The sequence below is a fragment of the Dasypus novemcinctus genome, chromosome 20 (genome assembly GCF_030445035.2).
Source record: "Dasypus novemcinctus isolate mDasNov1 chromosome 20, mDasNov1.1.hap2, whole genome shotgun sequence".
NCBI classification, from domain to species: domain Eukaryota; kingdom Metazoa; phylum Chordata; class Mammalia; order Cingulata; family Dasypodidae; genus Dasypus; species Dasypus novemcinctus.
The window spans coordinates 25,094,733-25,121,284 of NC_080692.1; the positions used below are offsets into that span (position 1 = coordinate 25,094,733).

The 26,552-nt window shown below is 52.1% G+C and overlaps 1 protein-coding gene across 2 annotated transcripts in view; it reads left to right on the plus strand.

The window, feature by feature from the left end:
• The window catches only part of CLSTN3 (calsyntenin 3), a 42,268-nt gene extending 16,174 nt beyond the window's left edge, over positions 1–26,094 (plus strand). For both annotated transcript variants that reach the window (XM_071210155.1, XM_004468134.4), the window contains exons 2-18: positions 1,222–1,344; positions 1,700–1,895; positions 3,157–3,365; positions 3,629–3,778; positions 4,032–4,217; positions 4,657–4,938; positions 5,704–5,816; positions 8,483–8,645; positions 9,439–9,495; positions 10,213–10,370; positions 10,506–10,654; positions 14,365–14,591; positions 14,867–15,037; positions 15,898–16,043; positions 16,240–16,375; positions 23,688–23,887; positions 24,059–26,094. In XM_071210155.1, the coding sequence (XP_071066256.1) occupies positions 1,269–1,344; positions 1,700–1,895; positions 3,157–3,365; positions 3,629–3,778; positions 4,032–4,217; positions 4,657–4,938; positions 5,704–5,816; positions 8,483–8,645; positions 9,439–9,495; positions 10,213–10,370; positions 10,506–10,654; positions 14,365–14,591; positions 14,867–15,037; positions 15,898–16,043; positions 16,240–16,375; positions 23,688–23,887; positions 24,059–24,196 (2,757 nt within the window). In that variant the 5' untranslated portion in view covers positions 1,222–1,268 and the 3' untranslated portion in view covers positions 24,197–26,094. The remainder of the gene's footprint in view (positions 1–1,221; positions 1,345–1,699; positions 1,896–3,156; positions 3,366–3,628; positions 3,779–4,031; positions 4,218–4,656; positions 4,939–5,703; positions 5,817–8,482; positions 8,646–9,438; positions 9,496–10,212; positions 10,371–10,505; positions 10,655–14,364; positions 14,592–14,866; positions 15,038–15,897; positions 16,044–16,239; positions 16,376–23,687; positions 23,888–24,058) is intronic.
• The last annotated feature ends 458 nt before the right edge of the window (positions 26,095–26,552 follow it).

Genomic DNA, 26,552 nt, shown 5'->3' on the forward strand with positions numbered 1-26,552 from the left:
TGCCAGAAGGCTTTTGGGGGGGTATGGTTGAAGGAAAGAATGGAGGTCAGGGTTTCTTGCTCACCATAAAATATTGGGGATGCGTTTCCTTTTGGTGACTCAGTTTCCTTCTGGTGATATGCTCACCTCTGCTCATGTCCCGCTGATGTGCCATCACTGATGTGTTCCAGGAGCCTGGGGCTTGGCATGATGGGATCAGGTAGAGCAACCAGTGGAGCACCCGCAACTGGGGTTGGGGGTGGTTTAGAGGGGAAGGGAGCCTGCTGGGCTGCCCCGGACTCCCTTCCCAGGCAATTTGACTGAGTCTGGTAGAAGAGGAGACCTGAGTGTGTGCCACATCCACCCTGAATCGGCTGGTGGTTGAGGGGGAGAAGGATGGGCTAGGCAAGAATCAGGACTGAGCCATGGGTCTGTACAAAAAGTGGGGTCCAGGGAGTGAGGGGTTTGGTGGCCTTGTCGGAGACAAAGAATGTCCTGGTTCAGAGTGTGTCTTTCTGGGTGTGGGAGTGGGAAGCAGGGAGGGGATTTCTCGTGTTTCTAGGGCAGCTGGATAATGCCTTAGGATGTCAGCCCTGCTGGGTCCAGCCATTTGGCATTGATCTCTCTGGTCCACCCCTCCCCTCTCTGTCCCCTCCCTCTGTTCTATATCTCTTTGCTTCCCTCTTTTCTCCCCTTCCCTCTGCCCTGGGAGAATGCCCTGGGTTGGGGCTTGGCTGGGGAAGTGCAGAGTGAAGGGATCAGGATCAAAATGGTAGGGTGGGAGGGAAGATAAACAACCAGGACCTCAAGAAACCTCCAGATCGCCTTCTTTTCCTAATTCCATGTCTGTGCTTCATCAATCCCTTCCTTCTCCCAGGACCACCTGAGGGCGCACCCCTGCTCCCTGATCCCCCAGTCTCCACTCTCCTCTCCCTCACTTAGAATCCCTAAAGAAGGCTCCCCTGACCCTGGCACCCAGCGGGAGACGGTGGTCCTCCCCACCCCAGGCTGTTGCCATGGAAACTGTCTATCTTGTTATAGCAGAAGGCTGTGACCTCCAGAGACCCTCTGACTCTTTTAATAGTTGATTTCTTGTCCTCAGTCCTGTTTTCTGCAAGGTGTCCCTGCAGGGGGCGGAAAGGATACGCTGCTGGGGCATGAGTTTGTCTGGCCAACAGGGGTTATTCTGGGACTGGAGGGCCAGCTCACAGGTGCTTCCCCTCTTCTCCCTGGGGGGGTCAGCCAACAAGCATAAGCCGTGGATCGAGGCAGAATACCAGGGCATCGTCATGGAGAATGACAACACTGTCCTGCTGAACCCACCACTCTTTGCCTTGGACAAGGATGCCCCCCTGCGATATGCAGGTAACTGGGGCTGGGGGAGGGCAAGGCAGGGTAGGAGAGAGAAAAGTGGTTGGGAGGGCAAGAAGAAGTAGACTGCAGGAGGGAATGGGCTCCTTTGCCAGAGGCAGGACATGGGCAGGCAGGGGTCTATCTCATGGAGATTTCTCAGACCTGGTGGCTCTGAGAAGTTGCTGCTCAGGGATCCTGGGGGGTGGATCTATATGTATGATAATTAATGCTTTCAGGCTTACAAGCCAAAGGGCAGGGATTTGGGAGGAGAGGTGAAGCTGGAACCCAAAGTGGGGCATCTGAGCACGGGGGAGGAGATGCTGGGGATGGCACCGGAGCCTCACTCTTCCCTTCCCCTCTCGGCCAGGTGAGATTTGTGGCTTCCGGCTCCATGGGTCTGGGGTGCCCTTTGAGGCCGTGATCCTGGACAAGGCGACAGGAGAAGGGCTCATCCGGGCCAAGGAGCCCGTGGACTGCGAGGCCCAGAAGGAGCACACCTTCACCATCCAGGCCTACGACTGTGGCGAGGGCCCCGACGGGGCCAACACCAAGAAGTCCCACAAGTGAGGATGTCCCTGACCCCTGCCCAGCTGCGGCAGACCCCTCCCCATCCTCCCCCAGCTTCTGTCCTCCTCCCCCAAGCCCCTCAGCATCTCCTGTCCACGTTGTCACTGAATAGCCACCCACCCCCTGCTGTCCGTAGGATTTAGGGACAGAGTTCTTGCCACCCAGGAGCCTTCTGTCAAGGAGACTGAAATATATAGCAGAGCTTAGTGGGAACGAATCCTGGCTCAGCCCCTTGGGACCTCAGGCAACTTACTCAGCCTTCTGGGGTCTATTTTTCCTCATCTGTTAAATGGACATAATGATGATGCTTACGTCATAGCATTGCTGTGAAGACTGAATGAGGTGTAAAGCACGCATTACAGTGCCTGGCATGTGGTAAAAGGCTCAGCACATGGGGGCTGTGATGATGATGAGGAAGAGTGGCACTCATCCCAATCTCACACTCACATTTCATAACCCACAAACGTACAGCCCAGGTGAGGGTGGCAAGGGGGTGCTACAGCACCAAGAGCGCAGAGCCGGGACCCCTTTGTCTTGTTCCCAGCTGACTTCTCATGTGAGCGTGGGAGGGAGATTGGCAGTCAGGGTTCCTGGGCCCTCAGAGGCACTAGCGATCAACTGCGCTTTGTGACTCAGTTTCCCCTTTGGAGATAGGACCCTTGGCCTGGGCCCTGGGGCCTGGATCTTGGCCACGGGTGGGGACCAGCACGAAGGGCTGAGATCCAGCTCTGGTCACCAGTCGGTGAGCAGGGAGGGCCCCTTGACATGCACAGAAGACAGCTTACATCTCACACGCACTTCTCAGCCTGTTAGATGACTTGGACTTGTACAGAGGACACGTCCCCTCTCATGTCTGGTTTTAACTTTAACTTTTGTTCTGCATCTTCCTTGATTGTCCTGTTGGCTCTGAACACTGTGGAGGAAGGGTCTGTTGGACCCAAAGTCCCCTGCCCAGCCCCTCGGTTTGACACCCCATCTATGGCCTTCTACACACATGTCACCACGACCAGCTCCTGATGTCTCCTGGGGCTTGTTCCAGATCCCCTACACCAGTCCCCCCTTCCTTAGCCCCAGTTCCCTTAAGGACCTTCTCCCTTGAGTCTGTCCGGTCTCTGGCACGGCTGGTGTCCTAGGGGCAGGGGGAGACTGGCCACTCCTGCTCTCCAGTCTGATTTCCTCCTTGACCTCTTGTGCCTCTCCTGGAGCATCCAGGCTGGCTGACTCTTCCCTGCCCCTCCTTTTGCCGCTTGTGTGCAGGGCGACGGTGCATGTGCGGGTCAACGACGTGAACGAGTTCGCGCCCGTGTTTGTGGAGCGGCTGTACCGCGCTGCAGTGACTGAGGGGAAACTGTACGATCGCATCCTGCGGGTGGAAGCCATCGACGGCGACTGCTCCCCGCAGTACAGCCAGATCTGCTACTACGAGATCCTGACGCCCAATACCCCCTTCCTCATTGACAATGATGGTGAGTCCCTCCCCTGCCCACCCCAGTGGCCCCCTTTGTCCACCCACACCCCTGAGCTCAACCCAGAGCCCTGCCTTCCCCTCCTGCCCCCCTGACTTTCATTTCACACCCTCCACCCCACACACGGGCAGCCCTCTTCTCCCAGAGGCTTTCTCAGCTTCCTGCTTCCTAATTCACCCTCTGCTCAATTAACTCTTGCATCCTCCCCTTGTCAGACTAGGCGTTCTCTGGTGCCCTGACCCTGTCTGTCCTCCCCCTCCCAGGCAACATTGAGAACACGGAGAAGCTGCAGTACAGTGGTGAGAGGCTCTACAAGTTTACGGTGACGGCATATGACTGTGGGAAGAAGCGGGCGGCAGATGATGCCGAGGTAGAGATCCAGGTGAAGCCCACCTGCAAACCCAGCTGGCAAGGTGAGGAGCTCAGCCCTGTGACCCATCTTGTGAACCAGCCTTCCCCTTGGTCTCTCTGTCCCAGCACGAGACTTGGCTAGGGGCCAGGGGAGGAATACTTGGGAACAGGCTTGTAGCAGTCCACCCTGGCTGACCTCTTTTCTGAAGAGCCCGAGGCTGGCAGTGGACCTGGCAGGAGGAGGATGGATGGGAAAGGCTACCTTGCCCCCTTACCCTCCTTTCTCTCCATCGCCCTCTCCATCTCACCATGCAGGCTGGAACAAAAGGATTGAATATGCCCCAGGCGCAGGGAGCTTGGCTTTGTTTCCTGGTATCCGCCTGGAGACCTGTGATGAGCCTCTGTGGAACATTCAGGCCACCATAGAGCTGCAGACCAACCACGTGGCCAAGGGCTGTGACCGCGACAACTACTCAGAGCGGGCACTGCGGAAGCTCTGTGGTGGGTGTTCTCCCAGCCTCTTCCTGGCCCTCCTCTGCCCCTTTCCTTAGAATCTGCCTTATGTCTTCCTCTGGCCATCCCCATGTGTATTCATCCACTGAGGTCGTGGCATATGACTAGCCCTTGTGGCCCAAAAAGGCAGATGGAGATGTCTTTGGCCAAAATGCATAATCGTAGCACAAGACAGTCATTCAGATACATTATGGGGCAATGGTAGGGAGAAGAAAGAGTTGAAGAATGGGCTGAATTACTTGGAGAGATGTTTCTAGAAGAGAGGTCCATCCTTCTCTTGTCTCTGAGTGACCAGAAGAGGTAGAGAGACTGGCTGTGGGAACTCTGTCCCCAGTCTCACTCATCAGTCACTCTTTCCCTGCCACCACCCCATTTTCCCTCCTGCTGCCTCCCAGCTCTGACACTTGTGCCTTCTGGGGCTCTGCAGGTGCTGCCACTGGGGAGGTGGACCTGTTGCCTATGCCTGGCCCCAACGCCAACTGGACGGCAGGGCTGTCTGTGCACTACAGCCAGGACAGCAGCCTTATCTACTGGTTCAACGGCACCCAAGCCGTGCAGGTGCCCCTGGGTGGTACAGCTGGGCTGGGCTCTGGGCCCCAAGACAACCTCAGTGACCACTTCACCCTGTCCTTCTGGATGAAGCATGGGGTCACTCCCAACAAAGGCAAGAAGGAAGAGGAAACCATTGTGTGTAACACAGTCCAGAATGGTAAGCCTCCCTCCGGTCACTGGCCCAAGACTGGGAAAACTGGAGTTTTATCTTGGTTCTGTCACAGTCTTGTGTGTGATGGCTAACAGGTCACTTCCCTCTTCTCATTTGTAAAATGGCAGCAATAAGTTTGATAGGCCCTAAAATCTATGATTTATCCCCACAAGATATGTTGAAATCCACCTGCTCTCTTATTGCAATGGAAATGCCAAGATAGTGGTGTGCCCCATTCTTTCCTCTCCACCATCCCATCTTCTACCTCTAAGGACCTGTTGGCTGCATCGCCCAAGTACCTATCTTCTCTCCTCTGCAGTGCCATATGCCTCTAGGGAGGGCTTGGCTTTGACCTGCTCCTTCATTTGTAGCTACTTCTCCAACCCCATTTCTCTCCACCTGAAAAAGGCCATCACCCATGACATTTGTATTAACCAAAGGACCAATAAAGAGTTGAGTGGGAGCTGGCTGGCCAGTGTTCTTCCCTCAGCCAATCAGAGTGCCTGAGAAGCCATAGTTATCACTGGGATTGGACTGTGTGTGTGTATATGTGTGTGTGTGTGTGTGAGAGAGAGAGAGAGAGAGAGAGAGAGAGAGAGAGAGAGAGAGAGAGAGAGAGAGAGAGAGAGAGAGAGAGAGAGAGACTGAGAATGCACATAGACAGCTCATGACAGAATTAGGAGAATCCAATGTGTTCTCCTACCAGGTACTTGGAACTTGTTCTTGCCTCTGGCCCTGTGCTTGACCACTGTCTCCATCCTTTCCCTGCAGAGGATGGCTTCTCTCACTACTCACTGACTGTCCATGGCTGCAGAATTGCCTTCCTCTACTGGCCCCTGCTTGAGAGTGCCCGTCCGGTCAAGTTCCTCTGGAAGCTGGAGCAGGTGAGGTTGGTGGATGTAACTTACTCTTAGGAAGGAGGCTTCTCAGGCAGGGTTGGCATTTTCTGGATTGCTCCTGTACCTTCATTCATTTACTACTTTCACTCACTGCCCATGCTACTGCAGGTTCTCTTGTTTTCTTTTACCAAAGTGTGCCTCCTGCAGAAAGCACTCCTGGAAGGAACAGATCATTACAAACACCCAAACCATTGAACTATCTTTCCCCCCTTGTTTTATTCAATCTCTTTCTTATCCAGAACCTTACCAGTACACATCACTGACTCTGTGGCATGCAATCAAGAAAAAAAATCATTCTGTGGTTGGTATAAAGATTGGGTTTGAATTCTGCCAGGGGAACTTGCTAGCCCTGAAATCTTGACTGATATGTCTAATCCTCAGATTTTTTTCCTAATAAACGGGGGTAAAGATGGGGGTGGGGGGGTGGGGAGTGTGTTATATGTGAACCTCTTATGTTTTTTAATGTAACAATTTATGTGATCTATTAACTTAAAAAAAAAAGAATTCTAGGGGAGCAGATGTAGCTCAAGTGGTTAAGTTCCTGGGTTCAATTCTTGATACCTCCTTAAAAAAAAAAAAGAATTCTATATCCCAGGGTTGTTGTTAGGATTAAGTGACATGCTAGACCTTGGTAGACCGAAAAGCACTCTATACGTGTTAATTTTCTTTATTACTGTCTGTGATTATGAAGGATAAATAAAATGGGCAAAAAAAAAAAATCCTTTCTTGAGCCAATAGTTAGAGGCTCTTCTCTCCTCAGCCATTCTCCAAGCTGACCACAAGGATCAATGGGGACTAATTTGAGCTTCCATCTTTTTCTGTTTTTCTTGCAAGCCCCAGTGAAGTGGCTGAGTAAGCAAATGGCTAAAAAAAGACAGGAAGTAGAAGACAGAGGAAGGGATGTGAAGAGCTTAGAAAATCCACAAAATGGATAATTGAGGGTTATCTATAAAAGCTTTTGCTTATTGCAGCATTCTTTTAAAGAGATAGTCTTTAAAATTGCCACCTCTTGGTCTTTCTCCGAGCTTGCTAATATTGATTTTACCCTCTCTGTTTCCTTTAATTCACCATCATTTATTCAGCAAATATTTATTAAACAACATTTAAGTCTCAGGCATTCTACTAGGTTCTGGGGATACCATGGAGTACAAGATGGAGCAAAACCTTTGCCTTTATTAAGGCTACATTTTAGTTAGGGAGATAGATTTTGAAAGAGTGAATAGACATACAAGATGATAAATCGTGATAAATGCACTGAAAGAAACAAGCAAGTGTATGAGGTAGAGAAAGGGGAAAGCAGGGAGAAGGGGAACTCACCTTAGACTGGATGTTCAGGAAAGGCGTGACTGAAGTGAAATTTAAGCTTAGTCCTAAAGGATGAGGCAAAGCTAGCTTGAAGAGAGAGCAGGGAGGAATGTTTCAGGTAGAGGAGAAAGCAGGAGCACAGCATGTTTCAGGTGTGAAAAGACCAGTGAGCTTGGGGTTTGGTGAGTAAGAGGGAAAGACTGGACATAAAGTTGGAGAGATGGGAAGGGACGATGCTGTGCAGTGGGTCTTGTCTGCTGGGGTTAGATTTTGTCCTAGGAGAGATGGGAAGACTTTTGAAGGGTTTGAAGCAAGGACATGACCCCATCAGGTTTATATTTTGAGAAGATCTCTTTTGCAACTGTGGGAGGAATGTATTGAAGAGATATAAGAGAGGAAATGAAGAGACAAGACTGTTTAATGATCTTGAAAGAGGTTGGGGACTTGAGTGATGTGTGGCAATGGGGATAAACAGAACTGCATAGAAACACACTGCTTTTAGTTCTAGTTGGACTGGGGATGGACAGGACCTGCTGGTGGATGGGATATGGAGGATGAGGGAAAGAGAAGAATGAAGGATGTCTCCTAGACCACTCACTTGAACAACTGGATGGGTGGTGGAGCATTTTACTTCCCAGGGAAGACTGATGGGGTTGAGAAAGGGCTTGGACTCCCATACTACATATGTTAAATTTGAGGTAATTGTGAGACATCCAAGTGGAGAACCCAACATTCAGGGGAAAGTTCTGGGCTGTATATGTAGATATTGGCATTATCAGCATAAATACGGTATCTGAAACCATGGAAAAAGACGAGAGTATGCCTAGGAAGAGAGTGGAGTGAGAAAAGGACAGAGGGTCTTGGTCTGAACTTTGAGGAACCCCAATATTTGGAAGTTGATAAGGTAGAGATTTCTCTACCCCTTATTCCTCTGTCCACTTGCTACTCCCATCTTGGTGGACCCTGGGAGAAACTACAAAAGGGAAACAAAATTTGCTTTAGTAGTTTCTGTTGGGTTAGAAATTGGAGTTTCCATTGCCATACATTCATAGATAGCATTTTCAGAGAAAATGTATTAATAATGTGATGTGCGTTTCCTCTTAGAAATATCTATAGTTTTAAGGATTTACATGAAGAGGGTGGAATTTTAGGTTCTAGGTGGGTTGCCTGACAGATTTTGGGCATGGGCAATCTTCCTTATGCTATCCTGGGTAAGCCGCAATTTGCTAGTAAGCCCTGTTGGTAGAATTGGCATATGAGGGACTGTCTTCCAGTTCCCAGGAGATGGGTTAGCTCCCTGAAGATGAAGTAGCTGAGGCGTTCTCATCCTCACCCTCCCCTCCCAGGTCTGTGATGATGAATGGCACCATTATGCTTTGAATCTTGAGTTTCCCACAGTCACACTCTATGCTGATGGCATCTCCTTCGACCCTGCCCTCATCCATGACAATGGTCTTATCCACCCACCCAGAAGGGAACCTGCTCTCATGATTGGGGCCTGTTGGACCGGTAAGTCCCCTGAACTTCTCAGTGAAGAAGAACAAATGTTAGAGCTTCCAGTGGCTTAGGATTGGTGATGGGAAGAGGGATGGTGAGGAGGAGACAGGACAGCCTGACCTGAGGTGAGCTGAGGCTACCTCATGCAAGGTATTGCTACTGGGTAGGGTGATTCTGAGCCATCTCCAGTGGAGAACAGTCTCCCACATCTCCCACCCATTCCACTGGCCATCACCTCTGACTCAGAGGAATTCCCTTCTCAGGAATCACCAGAATCTCTATGCTAACTTCAGCCAGTTTCCACTTTGCCTCATCCATAGTAACAGTGATTTCTACTGCTCATTTCCTTGTTGTAGGACAATGACCCTTTAGAGATGCATTCATCTTCTAACTTTTGAGCCCTTTCTTTCATTTCACTTCATTGCAGTTTTAAAGAGTTACTCAAAGAGGGTGGAATTTTAAGTACAGGTTTTGGACAAGGGCACACTATTCCTTAAACTATACTGGGCAGGTGCAATTCACTCATAAGCCCTGTTGGTAAAACTGGGAATATTTCCTTTCATTTTTTCTTTCCAGATGTGTGCAAGTATGTGTATGTCTTTCAAATCCTGTGTTTCCTCAACAACATGTTTGGGGATTTGTCTATATCAGAGGCCCGAGAGATTGGTACATGAAAAAAGAAGGCTGGGGACTCGGCCAAGAGGTTGCAAGTCCTACCTGAGCGGGGTCAGAGCAGGGAAGACCTTTCATTCCTCTTGGTCCATCTGTCTCCAAGGCTTGAGCTCACTGACTTTTTTTTTTCCAGAAGAGAAGAACAAAGAGAAGGAAAAAGGAGGGGACAACAGTACAGACCCGACACAAGGTACTCTGTGTAAGAACTGGAGACCGGAGATTTGTCATCTGAGCTTTGTGTTCTTTGTTCCCTTTTCCACCCCAAATCCTACCCAGTCTTGTATTTACTCTTCATGCGCCACCAGGGGGCAGAGCGTCTGAGAAATGCAGCCAGGCAGGGTTTCCTGGGAGAGTCAAGGCCAGATGTAGCTTGGCTGGATTCTGGGTATCCTCTCCTGCCTACAGAATGAAATAAAGGAGCTCTCTTGCTGGCTTTCCACAAAGCAGAAAGGAGGTGGCAGGAGTCAGATATCAGGAGGGGAAGATCTGGGCATCCTCTGAAGCTCGCCCACACTCATCCTGTCTCCTTGCATGACACTCTAAAAGATGCTCTCTCTTGCAGTCTCCTCCTTTTCCTCTTTCTTCTCTTTGGTCCTGGCTTTCCTCTTCCCTTTCTTGCTCCCCTGGAATATTTTCTCTTTTTTTCTGTACTTCTATTTTTCACCCTTCTCCCCTATCTTCTGTCTCGTCTCTCACTTCTCCAATCTCCCCTTATCCCCCCTTCTCTCTAACCACCCATTGCTCTTCTTTCTTTTTGTATCCATATTTCTCTTTTCCCATTTTCTTTCTCAAGGCTTCTGCTCTTTCTCCCTTTTCCCTTTCTCTTGGTTCCCCTTTCGTTGTCAGAGCCCTTCTCTCCTCTGACCTCCTCTCACCTCCTGGTCCCGCTCCTGTGTTCCTGCCCTAGGAGACCCCTTGCCGATCCACCACTACTTCCATGGCTACCTGGCTGGTTTCAGCGTGCGCTCAGGTCGCCTGGAGAGCCGCGAGGTCATCGAGTGCCTCTATGCATGTCGGGAGGGGCTGGACTATAGGGATTTCGAGAGCCTGGGCAAAGGCATGAAGGTATAACCCTTCCTCTAGCCCCCTCTTTCCCAGCATGCCCCCTGCCCCTCACCCTTGCCCTACTTCTCTACCTGTGCTCCCTTCCCCTCCTGCCTCCTGGCCCTGCTCTCAGCTGTGTCTGTGTCTGGGACCCAGGTCCACGTGAACCCCTCGCAGTCCCTGCTCACCCTGGAGGGGGATGATGTGGAGACCTTCAACCATGCCCTGCAGCATGTGGCTTACATGAACACTCTGCGCTTTGCCACGCCTGGCGTCAGGCCCCTGCGCCTCACCACTGCTGTCAAGTGAGTGTTGGGTGGGGCGGGCTGATCAAAGAACAGATCAGAGAGTATCTGGACTCCTTGGCCTTAACCTTTACCGAGGGCCAGGCACACCTCCTTCATTTTACAGAGAGGGAGATGGGCCCCTGGAGAGGGCACTTAGCCCACCGAAGGTCACATGGAAGAGCTTGGACTAGACTCAGATTTCCCGACAACAAATTCGTGACTCTTCCCCCTTAGCCACACTTCCAGGATTGGGGGGTTTTGCTCGTCTTGATGCCTCTATGCTGATATGTGAGTGGAACACAGAGGCTACTGGATTGGGAGCCGGAAGACCTGACATTAATTCTGAATCAATACTAGTTGCCTGGATGACCTTGATGAATAGCGAGCTCTAATTTCTTCACTTAACCTTGCTTCACCAAGCTTTCACAAAGTCAAATACAATGATGTAGTCTAGGGTACCACAGTGGCCCCGGGTGAAATCTGGCCTGCTGCCTGATTTTGTAAATAAAGTTTTATTGGAACACAGCCACACCCATTCATTCGCATATTGCCTATGGCTGATTTCACACTACAGTGGCAGAGCCCAGTAGTTTTGATGGAGAGGCTATGGCCTGCAAAGCCTAGAATACTTGCTATCTGGCTTTTCCCAGAAAAAAGTTTGATGATCTCTGAATTCTAGGTAAATGGTTTTGAATTCTTAAGGACACAGGGTTTATATGACCTCATACGTGGGAGGCAGGCACTCAACCACTTGAGTTACATCTGCTCCTCTATTACTGGCATTTTAACATTGGACAAATTAATCTCCCTGAGCCTCAGTTTTCTCTATAAAACAGGGGTAACAATAGAATCTAAGTCATGGAATTGATATGAGAACTAAACGATATAATTCAGATCAAATGCTTAGCAGAGTGCCTCTTAGCTGCCCTTGGGGACAGTTCTTAGGAGATACTGCCATCTAGTGGGAGGATGACAGGACCCGGGAGTCTGAATTTCCAAATTCTATTCATATGACCTGTCTCCCCTGCTGGCCTTAGTTTCTCCATAAAAACTGAGGAATTGCCTCACTCTCTTCAGGGTGCTCAGGAGCAACGTAGAAGGGGGATACAGGAGGACACTGTCTATTGGTGTAAGGCAGAGCTCTGCAAGGGGAGTCCCCACAGGGGAAAGAGTTGACATCCTCTTTGCTGACTGGCTTATCCTCTGAATCCCTCCTACCTTTTTCATGCCCAGGGAGGAGGCTTATCCAAGGGTCTGCAGCCTGACTTGGTCCTTTAGTAGAGAGAGGGGCCTCCATGCTCTCTTTTGAAGTCGATTAAGAGAGAGCTCTCTTTCCTCCATTCTTGGGCTACGACTTGGTTGGTAGTGCTGCCCCGATACTTTCCTGAGGTTGCGGGGGAAAATTTAGAGGGGTGTGAGTGTGTGTGACCTAGCAGCACCTCCCTTCCTCTGATGCATATCCTTGCCCTCATCTCTGTGGCTTCCCAGCCTCCAGTCCTTGAACCTCTGTCTATGCAAAGCCAGATTTATGGCAGCCATTCAGCCAGTGCCCAAAGGCATGCTTTTCCTGAGGTTCTTTGGTTCTCTTTCCTGGACCCCCTGTGTACTCTCATGGCATGAACCCCTGGACAGATGGATCCCACATTTCCTTCTCCAGCTTTGTCCTGCATGCATGCTGTAACCACTATCTAGAATGTTCCGCGAGTGCCTCAAACAATGACCTAAAGCTGAAACTGTCATCTTCAATGGTCAAATGAGCTCTTCCCCCTGAATTTTCCAGCTCAGCAATGGCATCTCTGTCCTTACAGTCCCCTGGGCTTGAAACCCCTGAGTCATCTTTGCATTCCTCCCCGTCCTTCTCTTCCTCACTCCAGCAGTTGCTTGGTCACTTAGATCCTCTGCCTCCTCTTTCTCCAATTCTGCTGTTACACTCTAGCCCAAGCTCACATTAACTCTCACCCAGCCTCTTGAAGTAGCCTCTTAACTAGTTCACCTGTCTCTTCCTTCTTTAGTTCACTCTCCACCCTGAGGCTAGGTTAGTGATCTTAAATCAGTTTTCATCATCACCCTTCTCTGATGATAAAGACTTCAGTGACTTCCCTTTGCCCACTGAATAGAAACGACAGCTGTCATCAGCGTGGTCAAAGCCCTCCACCAGCTGGCCCCTGGCTCCCTTTCCTGTTGAGGAGTATACGTCCCTTGTGTACCCCTCAATGGACACTCTCCTGCCTACCAAAGTCCTGCCCTCCTTCAAAGGCTCGCTCAGTTGCTGCTTTTCTTGTTTATTCCTATCTTCCCTTTCAAGTACTGCACTCCCATCCTAGCCAGAAATAACCCCTCTCTCCTCTGAACTCTCACATCTATTCTTTGTTCCACTCACATGGTCGTGGCCATCTCTGCAGGTTCATGGGCCCTACCTAATGTCTCGACCAGATCATGAGGGCCTTTGGGTCAGGGATGGCCCCCTGTTCCCCTTGGGTCTCCCAGAGCAGTCGCACAGCGTAGCCTTGCTCACTGCAGTGGTGATGTCTGTTGGAGCCTGCGCTCCCAGGGCCCACTGGGGTCGTTTCCCAAGAGGCTTTGATCTGGGCTGTCTGGATGACAGTGGGGATGGCGAAGCTGGGCGAGTCTTAGGGCACAGGAACTCAGACAGTGTGGGCACTGGTAACTCCAGGCCCTCTGAGCCCATGGTACCCTCTTTAGGCTCTTCAGTAACAATAATAATAGCCGTCTCAGCAAAATCATTTCATCGGGACCATAGGCCCTCCTCGTGAATGACAAACTTCCTTGGAAGACCAAGAGGGTATTGCTTTTATAGATAAATTCCCCTTGTGCAAATTTCCCTGGTTCATCCCCAGATGGCAGCTGTTGCTTAGTGAAAACATCAGTGGACTTGGAATGAGAAGGATGCTCTATCTAGGAGCTGAGGTTTCTGATCCCTCTTCCACAGCAATGAAATGAGGCTAGAAAGAAATAATATGGGTGGAGTGCTTTATAAACCAGCGAGCACTATGTGGATGAGAGGTGTCTTATTCTTTTGACAAAGGGTGGTGCTAGACATGATCCTGGAAGGGTAGTTCCTGAGTGGCTGTTTTGGAATGGCTGAGTCCTCTAGGGATAGCTTGTCCTGACTCCAAAGTCAGTGTGGCCTCCTGGGAGGGTGGAGGAAGTTGCAGTATGATTGGATTAGCTCATCTCCCAGAGTGCACTTCTCTGATATTGAAGGGCGTGGAAGACACCACCGAGGAGGAGGACGTCCTTTGATGGGCCCCCACCCCACTTCTGCTGAATATTTTCTGGCACATATTGTTAAGATATTATACTCAGTGCACTTTTTGAAAAACCTCTTGGGTAAGAAAGTGTTTATGTATGTACATTATCATCAGTTCAGTTTATTTCATTTCTCAGTAAAATAGATTTTGATGGCTGTTCCACACTTCTGGGGCAAGGCACTGGTGATGTGATTACCCTGGCAGGTTGGGTTTGCCTGGCCTTCTGTTCCTGACCCTTTTCTGCAGTGACATCCAAGCAGGAAAGGAGATCACGCTCTCCAGCTTTGCTCCAGGGTTTGGGGTGCAGAGATATTACCTTCCTTTCCTCCCCTAGCCCTCCCTGACATGGGGTGCTCTATTGGAGAGGTGGAGGCCTTGAGGGGTGAAACGGAATGTATGTTGTAAGGGAGGAGATGTTGGGGTCCCAAGCTGCCTTTACCCCCTCTTCTCGCACAGGTGCTTCAGCGAGGAATCCTGTGTCTCCATTCCCGAAGTGGAGGGCTACGTGGTGGTCCTGCAGCCCGACGCCCCCCAGATCCTGCTGAGTGGCACTGCTCACTTTGCCCGCCCAGCTGTGGACTTTGAGGGGCCTGAGGGGGTCCCTTTGTTTCCCGATCTTCAAATCACATGCTCCATTTCTCACCAGGTTGAGGCCAAAAAGGATGAGAGTTGGCAGGGCACAGGTAAGGATGACTCGGGAAAGTGACATCATTGAGAGATGTCACTCCAGGGTGGGAGAGAATCTTGGGCTGGAAATAGGAGACGGCTTCATCCTGCATTTGCTTGACCAGAAACCACTTGCCCTCAGGGAGCAGAACTAGTGGGAGGCGAGGGCTGGGTAATGGATTTCTTGAAAACCATGCTGACTCTTCTCTGGGAATGACCCTGGAAGGGGAGGAAGGGGCCACGAGGTGACAGCTGGGCCCTTCAGTTCCTTCCCTGACTCTCTCCTGTCCAGTGACAGACACGCGCATGTCGGATGAGATTGTGCACAACCTGGACGGCTGTGAAATTGCTCTGGTGGGGGATGACCTGGACCCGGAGCGGGAAAGCCTGCTCTTGGACCTGGCGTCACTGCAGCAGCGAGCGCTGGAGCTCACCAACACGTCTGCCTACCTCACCATTGCTGGTCAGTGGGCCTGAGGGCCTGGCCTCTTGTTCTGTGTCCTTCCCTACGATCCAGCGCCCGGGAAGCCCAGAGGGCCCTCCTTCCAGGCCCAGGGATGTGGCCGAGTGCTACTTTGCTCCTTCCCATGCTGGAAGATCCTCTGGCTTCCAGGTGGCCCCTCCAGGAGTTGTGCCAGAGTTTAGGGCCAAATGTTGCATTCTCCCCAGTCCTCTCCATAGCCCAGCCCTGGAACTGCTCGTTCCTCTTCTCGTCTCTTCATCCTCTCCTTCTTTGGCTCTCTCTTCTCTTACTAGCTTTCTAATTCTCTAGCTGTTCAGTATGAGTCATTTTCTCTATCATCCCTCTTACTAATCTTGTGTACACACCACAGCTTAAATTAAGCCCTCGTCTCTTAATGAATAGTGGGAAGCAATGATTTGGTGGCTTCCAAAGGAAGAGAACTGCTATTCTCCAGAGCGGCCTCCAGAAGGGGGAAAGGGAGAGGCTGGGCTGGGTCTAACCAGTTCCCTCCTATTTCATCCCCTCAGGGCCTCGCCAAGGATGCCTGCATTTTCCTCACTTTTAAGTACCCTCTGCTTGCTACCTTCCTCTGTGTCTAGTAGGCTCTCCTCATTTCCTTCTCTCCCTCCCTACTCAGAAGCCACAGAGCCACTGGAGAAGGGAGGGGAGCAGCCCTGGCTAAGAGAGCTCAGGCCACACCCCTGCAGAGGGATGGGCTCACCCAAACAGGAGAGTGGTTCTGTCCCCCACGACCTTGGGCCCTGGTGGCCTCAGCTGGAGGGAGTCCAGGGGAGGGGGTCCCTGGGCCCCAGCACCCGCCTGCACTGGCTCCTGCCCTGAGCAGACCCCCGATCCCCCAGGGGTGGAGAGCATCACCGTGTATGAGGAGATCCTGAGGCAGGCCCGTTACCGGCTGCGACACGGCGCTGCCCTCTACGCCCGGAAATTCCGCCTCTCCTGCTCTGAAATGAACGGCCGTTACTCCAGCAATGAATTCCTTGTGGAGGTACCGAGGGTCTCTCTCCTTTCCCCAGTGGCTGCCTGCTAGCAAGGACCTGGGGTGGAGTGGCCAGAAACCAACAGGTGATGGGAATATGAGCCGCAGCCCGGCGGGTGGGTGGGGAGGTGAAAAGGAGCCCAGTTAAGAGCTGGAGCCAGGCTCGGGGGAAGCACACGTGCCCACCGAGCCCTCCCTCTCCCAGGTCAATGTCCTGCACAGCATGAACCGGGTCGCCCATCCCAGCCATGTGCTCAGCTCCCAGCAGTTCCTGCACCGCAGTCACCAGCCACCCCCTGAGATGGCAGGACACAGCCTGGCCAGCTCCCACCGGAACTCCAGTACGTAAGGCTGTGTGGGGCTGGGGGCTGGGATGGGGGAGCAGGTGAGAGGGCTGGGCACAGGTGTCTTCTCCCCCACCACTGGGAGAAGATCGGGTTGGAGCATTGGACCCTGTTCCCTGTGGTGCCTGATTTGCTTGGCGACTGTGGTCCAAGCCCTTTATCATTCTGGATCATTAACTTTCTCTCATGAAGAACGTGAGCCTCATGTCATTTCAGGGGGAGCTTGTGCCTGGAATCGTGGGGCCAGTATGGAGTTTAGGCACCTTTGCTATTCCTACTGCCCTCCCTCAACAAATTGGCCCTGTACCCAATGATGTTTCCTCTGCAGTGAAGCTATCAAGTCTTTGTTAAGCACGTATTGTGTATTAGCACTGTCAGTAGGTGCGTTAGGGGTATAAGAAAATCATAGGATAGATCCAGTCCCTAGCCTCAGGTAGAAAGTTGGCACCGTCATGTGCAATTAGGGATTCTCTGTAATGCCCTAAGAGTATTTCTAGAATGAAATATGCAAAGTGTTTCATCTAGATGGGGTCCTGTCCTACAAAGCAATCTCGTTCCCTCCCCATGATCCTTTACCAGTGATGCAACTTTTACTTTCCAATGTAAGAGTTGATTAATTGTAGAAAACGCAAGTGTAAAGAAGAAAAATCAGCCATAATTTCATCGCAGAGAGGAAACCAGTGTTAAAATGGTGTATTCTGTTCCAGTCTTTTTTCTAGGCAACCCCCTCCCAAAGTTGGGATCAAACTATTTTGAAACCTGATATTTACACTTAATGTTATAAAACAAATATTCTCCAGTGTGATTGCAAGCTACAAAATGATGCTGAGGTTGCTGAAAATGGTTTTTGGAGTGTCTTTTTTAAGAATTGCTTTCAAGGCCAGTTTAGAGCCCAGCTCATTATGACCCAGTTTCGTCATTCACTTTTTTTCAGAGTTGGCCCTGGATGTGATTTTAAGTTTTTAGACATTAAATCCTCTCTCAAAGGGAACAGATTTGTCACTTTCGAAAAGGTCAAAAGTTGTGTCACAGGCTTTGAAGGCAATTCTCAAAAGTTCCCGGAAGGCTTTCTGCAGAGGCAACACTTTGGAAGATGTTCACGGTTGCCGCAGTCACTGTGGTGACAGTTAGCACACGTTTCAGTATATGTGCTGGGAATAATAATAGTGAACACAGCGCTCGATGTGTGTCAGGCATTGTGCTGGCGGGTTTTCACACGTGGTATCTTATTTAGTCCTTACAAAGAACAACAGATGAAATAGGTACTAGAATTATGCCTCTTTAAAGGCAAGGACACGGGGACACAGAGGGGTTAAGTAATTGCCCAAGGTCACACAGATAGAAAGCGACTGAGTCAGTATTCATATCCCCGTAGCGCGATTCGAGAGCCTGAGGACTGATTGTGGCCCTCCACATCCTCTCTATCTAGCCCTGATACTTTTTAAAATTATTCTTATTACTATGTAGCTGTCTCTAATTTGGGGGAGATCTTGAGGGGCTTCCTAAGGCTTCAGGCTTGCTCCCCTGTCTTCCTCCCTCCCTGTGCTGTGGCCACCACCAGCACTGACCCTCGTGTTTCCTTTTCCCCAGATCTGGCATCCTTCTTCCTTACTCTCTCTGACAACAAGCATGGGGTCCTTTTAAATGTAAAGGGTCTTACTGTGATTCCCAGTGCGGATGGGAGCAAGTCTCCCACGGAACCAAGGTGCAAAGGTTTAAAGAAGCTTTGTACACTCTTTAGTCACTAAGAAATGTGTGAGTGACCTAAAGCGTTTTTATTATGGACTCTTTTTTTTTTTTTTTTTAAAGATTTATTTATTTATTTAACTCCCCCCCGCCCCGGTTGTCTGTTCTCTGTGTCTATTTTGCTGCATCTTGTTTCTTTGTCCACTTCTGTTGTCGTCAGCGGCATGGGAAGTGTGGGCTGCACTTTCTTTCGCGCTGGGCAGCTCTCCTCACGGGCGCACTCCTTGCGCGTGGGGCTCCCCTATGTGGGGGACACCCCTGCGTGGCAGGGCACTCCTTGCGCGCATCAGCACTGTGCGTGGGCCAGCTCCACACGGGTTGAGGAGGTCCGGGGTTTGAACCACGGACCTCCCATGTGGTAGACGGACGTCCTAACCACTGGGCCAAGTCCGCCGCCTATTATGGACTCTTGGAGCCGGCCCCCCCTTCCCCCCTGACTCCATAGCTCTTTCTCTAGTATCATCCTCACCTGGGTTGGATACTGTCCTGCCGCTTGGATTAGGCCCAATGTAGATCTGGCTGGTACTGTTGTTGGGTCTAATGAGATTCTCCCTCCCTGTTTTCTCTGGATAGGAGGCCCCAGGTGAGCGAGTCATGTTCTCACTGCCCCAGAGCCTTCTCTGCCCATGTCAGTCTGCCCTGGTGTGGCAGGCTGTGTTTTTCGCCCCTTGTAGCTGCTTGGGGTGCAGTGTTTGTAAGGGCTACCCTTGTTTCCTGCATTCATTTTCCAGCTGCTAAAACAAATACCATGCAATGGATTGACTTAAGCAACGGGAATTTATTGGCTCAGGTTTTGAGCCTAGGAGAAATCCATAACTGAGGCATTGAGCAAAATGATGCTTTCTCCCCTGAAAAATGTGGCACACTGGGGCTGGCTGCCAGAGATCCTTGGCCCTTGGCTTTCCTATCACATGGCAATGTACATGGTGGCATCTTCTCCCTTCTCTTCTGGGATTCATTGACTTACATCTTCTGGCTGTTCCCGTGGCTTCTCCTTCTATGTCCAATTTCCTTTGCTGTTAAGGACTTTAGCCCTATTGGATTAAGACCCACCCTCATTCAGTTTGGGCACACCTTAACTAAGAACATCTTCAAAGGTCCTAAGTACAAATGGTTCATTTCCAGAGGTTCAGGGGTTGGGACCTGGGCCTCCCTTTTGTGGGGGGGGGGGAAGGGAGGAGTGTGGGGGGCATGATTCAACCCCCACTACTTCCCCTTAGTGAAGCCCAACCTCTCCACCCACTGCTTTGAGCTGATGTCCAGGTCACCCTGGACACAAGTGGTTCTCTGAGATTCCTACTGAGAGCAGCAGCCAGCCTTGGCTTCTTCCTGCCAAGTTCCTTGATTTGGCCTGAGTAGGGCATGGGTCCATGGCTCACCTGAGGGCACTGGTGATGTCCCCTGAGCATACCAGGTGATCCACTACATAATACCCAATCCACGCACCTTTTATGACTCCTCAAAGTGGTCCCTCCCCTCCACCCCTCAACCCCAAGAGTGCTGCTACAGAGTTATGGTTCTGCAATATCAAGCTACTTGAAACACAGGGAAACTCCAAGAGACACGGTTCCCCCCGATGGGACAGGAAATTCATTTCCCTGAAGCTCCTAAGTACATCAGAAAAGAGAGATCAGTGTGAATTGGGACAGTCAGGGGAGGCTTTGTGGTGGATGTAGAGTTTGAACTTTGACCTTGAAGAGCAGAAGGGATTTGAGGGCATGAAGAAAAGGGAAATATATTCCAGACGGGGATAGCATGTGCAAAGGCAAAGAAGCAGGGCTGAGCTTGATGGCAAGGTTGGCTGAGAGGGTGAGACAAGAGGAAGATGACATTTTTATTTATTACTTATGTAGTCATCTCAAGCTTCAAAGCACATCAGAATTAACCTGGGGAGCTTAAAAACTCTCAAAGCCTAGGTTATACCCTATATCCATGGATCAGAATTTCTGGGGATGGGAGAGAGGCATCAGTTTTCAAAGATCCCCAGGTGATTCCAATGTGTGCTGGAGTTTGGGAACCACTTCCCTACTTTGTAGCCTACAAGTATGAGTCTTTGAAATATGTACAATAGAATGAAAAAAGAAAATGAACCAGGAAGTAAGGTGGAAGGATGATGATGGAAGAAGATGAAGCCAGGGAAAAAGTCAGTACATAAAACATGCTATGAGATAGTGTGCAGTGGCTGGAAGGGAACAGAATTTTGACTGAGCTTCCTTGTGGCTAAAGCCAAAGGAAATCTGAGCAGTTTGTGAAAGCCATATGACAGGAGCCCAGAATGAAGTCTTTCCACAGGATCTGCATAAAAGAGGCGTATATTAGTCAGTCAAAGGGGTGCTGATGCAAAATACCAGAAGCCTGTTGGCTTTTATAAAGGGTATTTATTTATTTGGGGTAGGAGCTTACAGGTACCAGGTCATAAAGCATAAGTTACCTCTTTCACCAAAGTCTATTTTCCCATGTTGGAGCAAGGTGGCTGCCAACATCTGCCAGGGTTCAGGCTTCCAGGGTTCCTCTCTTCTCAGGGCTTGCGTCTCTCCTGGCTCAGCATTCCTCTCTCCCTGGGGCTTGCTTCTCTTTCCTCTGTGTGCTTACTTTTGGGGCTCCAGCTCAAGACTTCAGCATCATACTCCAACCCCACTTTAAAGAGTGATAGTGTGATACTTTAGGCACTAAGGCAGAGCTAGTAGTTCTTTTCTCGCCTCCTGTTGGTTTATTTTTACTGATTGAAGTAACATTTGTTGTAAGATGTATGTAACCTAATGTTAACTTTGTGGTCGCAAGTGTTTAGCTAGGAAGCGGATTCCTTTAGTAGGCCGAATCTTCTGTCCTTGAAGTGTGTTCTGAGGCATATACTTTGATGTTTGGAAGAGAAATCTTTACTGATTTGAATTTCATCTCAGAAGATCTACTTTTCAGACCTTCCGTCTCCTGTAGTTAACAACTTTGCATGTACTAGGCCACTAGAAATTAGTATGTTAAACAACCAATTCAGTGGAAGCAAATATCCATAGAGCTTGTTTTCCAAAGAAAAGTCTGTAGAGTAGCCCAATTACAAGCCCTCCGAAGCTGTCGTAAGGCAGTGAAAAGACTGCCGGCCTTGAGTGGAAAGGCAGTGCCCAAATCCTGCTCTGCTTTAAGAGGCGGTAACAAATACTGGGGAATAAAACGAAAAGTTGTATAAAAAAAAAATCCAACTCTGTCCTTTGCCATGCCTTTTACCCTACTGACGTGGCCCAATCAAAACCCGAATCATAATTTAATCACACCCAGGTACAGAACAGTTTATAAATCCAATATCTATTTTTAGAATTCATACTATATCAAACTGCAGCACATGGGGCTATGGACAGGGCTTTCAACAGAGACCCACAATCAAAGAAAACCATGGGTTCACATGGGCCATTGGCTAACACACTCTTAGTCTTGGCCACGGAGGCCACTCAAGACTAGAATTAATGCTTGGATGCAGCAAGAGAGTCACTGTACTTCTCAAACTCTTGATTTTTGTTTTTAACTAATTCAAAAATCTTCCTGGCTCATTTTTACATAATTAACCAAACATGTTTGCCTACAGGTAGACTGTCAGCATTTTGTCTTTCCTGTGGTCATTTCTTTTTGTTATTTTTTATTTTTGTCTTTTTTTTTTTTTACTGTTACATTAAAAAAAATATGTGGTCCCCATATAACCCCTACCCCCCTCACCCCTGTGGTCATTTCTTATTCCTGGCAATCAAGTTGTTACCTCCTTCACTAGGCCAGGGCCTCAGAGGGACAATGCATTTGAGGAAGGCACAAACCAGAGGCTTTGGCAGGTCAGCCTTGTGTCCAGAGAGCAGGTTCACTCGCCGTGGCCTCCACTCTTTGTGTGGGGTCTCACACGCCTTCCCGAGCCTGGGCTTAGACATGGGGTCCATCTGCTGGTACAGTCACCTCTCCTGGGGCCTTGTCCATTGACGTGGACACCTGGGAGGGATAGTTCCCTGCAGATGAGCAGAAAGGGAAGCTTTGTCCCCCTTTTCTCTGTCCCCAGGCAGTTGAGAAATGCTGACCCAGCCAGCCCTTCTCCACCCTGGTTCCAGCTCCAGGGAGCCTGCCAAAGAGCCAGCTCTAACTGGAGAGTGGCCCCAAGCCGGCTGTGGGTAGGGCGGGATGGGGAGCAACTTGGCAGAATGCTACCAGGGTGGCCTCAGGGAGGTACCCCATGGCGAGCCTGCTCCGCCGGGCCTTCTCCACTCACTTGGGTGGCCCGGGAGCAGGTGGCCTCATGAGCGAGTGTGCTGGCTGCTGGCCAGGAGGGTTAGGCAGTGGCGTGAGGGCTCCCACGCCGTTAGCTTCATCATGCTCTGCTTTGTCCCTTGACATGTGCGTCTCAGAGGCTGGGTGAATTTGGGCCTGGGCATTTATTTGTATATATGTGGACAGGAACACACCATGTGTGTATGTCCCCGGGGACCTGTGTGACTGCTGGTCTATGTGGGGGAAACGAGGGGGACACGCACATGTGATAGTCCCCCAGCAGCGAGACGGCTTAGCATCTGGGCCTCACAGAGCCTCCGTGCTGGGGCGAGACCGTGTGCAGAGCAGGCAGGCAGGGGTGTGCACTCCCGGGGGAGCTAGTGAGCGGCTGCCTGTCAGGGTTCTGGGCCTGGGGGTGCAGGTGTGGGGTGTCTACCTTCACCTGCTGTTTTGCCTTCAAGTACTGCTCCAAGTGCTACACGTGTGTGTGCAGGAGGGGGCAGGGTCACGCTCACAGCCACTGACTCTGCACCCTGGCGGTGCAGGTCTGCAGTGAGCAGCGCTCCTGCGGGGGCTGGCCTGGCCTGCCCAGCTGGTGGGGAGTGGTGGCGCTGCACTTGCAGCTCTGCCTTGCCTTGTTGGAGACCTTCAGGCGCATCTTCCCCCTGTGCGCTGGGGCCTCAGGGGCCTGGTGGGAGCCGGCATGCGGGTGGCCAGAGGTCCACACGCTCTTCTGGACATGTACCTGTGCATGCACATCTGCTTGGCCCTCGTCAGCTCGAAGATCCATATGAGGGTGCGTGTGCCCTTCGAGTCCCCCTGCCCTCCCGGTCTATGCCCCTCTGGGCCTGGGCGCTAAAGTGAGGCTGCGGGATGGGAGGCACGGGAGGGCTGGGGGGAGGGCAACCTCAGGGCCAGACCTGGGGGGAGCAGAAGCCCCAGACGTCCAGGGGCCCTGAACCCGAAAGGAGAAGGGAGATGTCACCGAGCTCGGTCCAGGTGGGTGAGTGAAGGAGCTGCTCCTTGCCCCTCGGTCTGTCTCCCCAGTCTTGGGCGCCAGCACCACCTTCCGGGCAGCGGGGCCAGGCTCGGAGCGGGCCCCTCCTCTCAGGGTGCAGGAGGCATTCGCTCCCCCTGCCGGCCTGTGTGGCTGTCTGTCCTTCCCCCTCCGGGCCCAGGGGCCCCTCTTTCCTAAGGCGCGCGGACCCTGGGGAAGGCAGGTGCCAGTCCGTGCTCTCTCTGCCGAGACCGGTGCTGCTCAGGGCGGCGTGGAGCCAGGAGCCCAGGGGCGCCGGGCCACGCCCCCTCACCTCGCCCCTCCCCGCAGTGGTCCCGAGCGCGGCGACCCTCATCATCGTGGTGTGCGTGGGCTTCCTGGTGCTCATGGTCATCCTGGGGCTGGTGCGCATCCACTCCCTTCACCGCCGCGTCTCGGGGGCCGGGGGCCCCCAGGTCTCCCCCGACCCCAAGGCCTCCGACCTCTTCTGGGACGACTCGGCTCTCACCATCATCGTGAACCCCATGGAGGTGAGCGGACGCGGGTGTCTGCAGGGCCGGGATTCCGCTGGAGCATGCGCAGCAGACTCCCGAGGAAGGCCGAGCCGGGCGGGGGTGTGCCCGGGGCGCGGGAGGGACGCGAGGCCCCGGGCTGTGTGCGGGGCCCCGACCCTTCCTCCTCTCTGCGCCCGCCCTTCCCAGTCCTACCAGAACCGGGCCTGCGCGGCGGGGGCTGCTGGCGGCCGGCAGGAGGACGAGGACAGCAGCGACTCGGAGGCGGCCGACTCCCCCAGCAGCGACGAGAGGCGCATCATCGAGGCGCCCCCCCACTGCTACTAGGGCCCCTGCCCAAAGAGAGAGAGAACTCTGCCCTGGTGTGACAGAGATCACCCCCCCAGGAGAAAGAAAAAAAAAGGGGAAAGGACATTTGGAGAGAAGAGACCAAGAGGAAGAGAGCTCTTCAGAGCGAGTCGTCCTTTAAATACGGAAATCCCACGGGGCCCCCAGGAGTCTGTCCTTGCCCTTTTCCAGCCCCCCACCCCTTGCCTCTGGCCCGTCATTCCCCTGGAGTGCTCTCTGTGGCAGGGTCCCAGCTGGCTGCATTGGAAAGGGGTGGAAACCTTGGCTGCCTCCCCCCCGCCCAAGGCAACCCCCCCTTAGCTCCTGTATGTCTCTGTCCGTCCCCCCCCCCCCACCACTTAGATGCTCTGGGTGGGGGTCAACAGCAGTGGTGGGGAGGGGGAGGGGCTTGGGGTGGAAGGAAACCCTCTCTTCCACCCTTCCCTGGGCTCTGCTGTCCAAGGAGTCCCCTGGGCTGGGCCTTCCCTGCTTCTCGGATGTGCCTCCAGCCCCTCTGTTTCCACGTCACTCTGGGGATCCCTCCTTGTCCACCTTTTCCAGTTTCCTTCCTTATTTAGTCCTCTTCCCCTCCTGCCCTGCAGTCCTGAGGTCCTACAGCCCCTGCCCCCATGAGCTGGCTGCGCCTAGGTGGTGGGGATAAGGGGCGGGGCCCCGGCTGTATCATATATGATGTATATTTTTTCAATGTTGTCGTGAGCACAGCCCCATGGTCCTGGGCAGCTCACAGCCTCGTGTGTGTATGTGTGTGTGTGTGTATGTGTGGCATCCTTGAGTCCTGCGGTGGGGGTAGGAGGCTAGATCTGGGAAGGGAGGGGACACAGCCTGGGGTTTTCAAATAAAACAACCAGAAAAAAGGCCCCATGAGCTGCGTCCTGCCTGCCTGACCTGGGGTGGGGGTGGGTGGCAGGCTCTTGGGGCTCAGGTGCTGTCTGGGGCACTGGGCAGGGCTGAGGGGAGGGGAGCAGGCTGGTTGTCTTGGGGCTGGACTGGGTCAATCCCCAGAACGCCAGGCCCTGGGGACGGGCGGCTCAGGGCAGGTGGCTCCCATTGCCTCCTCCCCTCAACCCCTCCTTTCAAGGAATGCAGATGCTCAGGGCACGGTGGGGGGCACTGCCAGCCCTTCCCCATCACTTGGAATATTCCGCCTTGAGTGCCAGGGCTCCCAGCCCTGGATCGAGAGGGAGAGGACAGCTGGCTGGGCTTCCTTTGCTCATGGCCTCTGCTTCTCCATGTCCACCTGGCCCTCCAATACGGCTGCTGAGAGCCTGCACCCTCTCCACACCGACCCTGCCTCCTGGTCCATGAGCAGCAGATTCTGGCCCTTTCTCAGCCTTCTGGGCCCTTGGTTCACTGGCGCCGACATGTCAGCTCCAGGTGGTAAAGGACTGACTGTAACCAGACGGGTTGGCTCAGGAGAGTGAAGCGCTTCTGGGACATAGCTGGGATCCAAGTCTTAGGTCCTTTCTGGGGATGAAGAGGTTGGAGGGGCAACAGTTTCTCCTAGTTCTGATGGTCTTGGCTCTGGGGGACACGACTGAGGTGGAGGTGGAACCTCCTGACCAGCCCACCTGTGCCCAGCACCCATTCCTGCTTCTGCCATGCGCCTGCAGCGTTGCCCGTGGAGCATGTGTCTATCTCCCATCCAGACCCTTCCTAACCCGTCTTTACAACTCCCTGCTGGCCCCCTCACCGGGATGTCCTGTGCCTCTAGAGACCTTTTCCTGAATTCAGCCCCACTCTCAGTTGCCAATCCCTGTCACCTTCTACCCAGGCACCAAAGGCAGAAACGCCCTATGTCCACAAGGCGATGAAGCTGCTCATTCCTCTTCTGCTGCTTCTGCTGCCCAGATTAAACCCTCTTCTTTTTTGTGTGTGAAGATTTATTTGTAATTTCTTTCTCTCCCCTTCACCCCCGTTGTCTGTTCTCTGTGTCCATTTGCTGTTTGTTCTGTGTCCGCTTGCATTATCCTGTGGCACTGGGAAACTGTCTCTCTTTTTTGTTGTGTCATCTTGCTGTGTCAGCTCTCCGTGTGTGCGGTGTCACTCCTGGACGGGCTGCGCTTTTTCTGACCTGGGAGCCTTGCGGGCGCACTCCTTGTGCGTGGGGCTCCCCTACTCAGGGCCACCCCTACTGCATGGCAGGCACTCCCTGCATGCTACAGCACTGCGCGTTGGCCAGCTTGCCACACAGGTCAGGAGCCCTGGGGATCGAACCCTGGACCCTCTGTATGGTAGATGGACGCTCTATCACTTGAGCCATGTCTGCTTCCCTAGACCCTCTTCTTTTTATGCCTGGTCTGTTGCAAGAGCCTCCTACCTGCCCTTTTAATTTTAA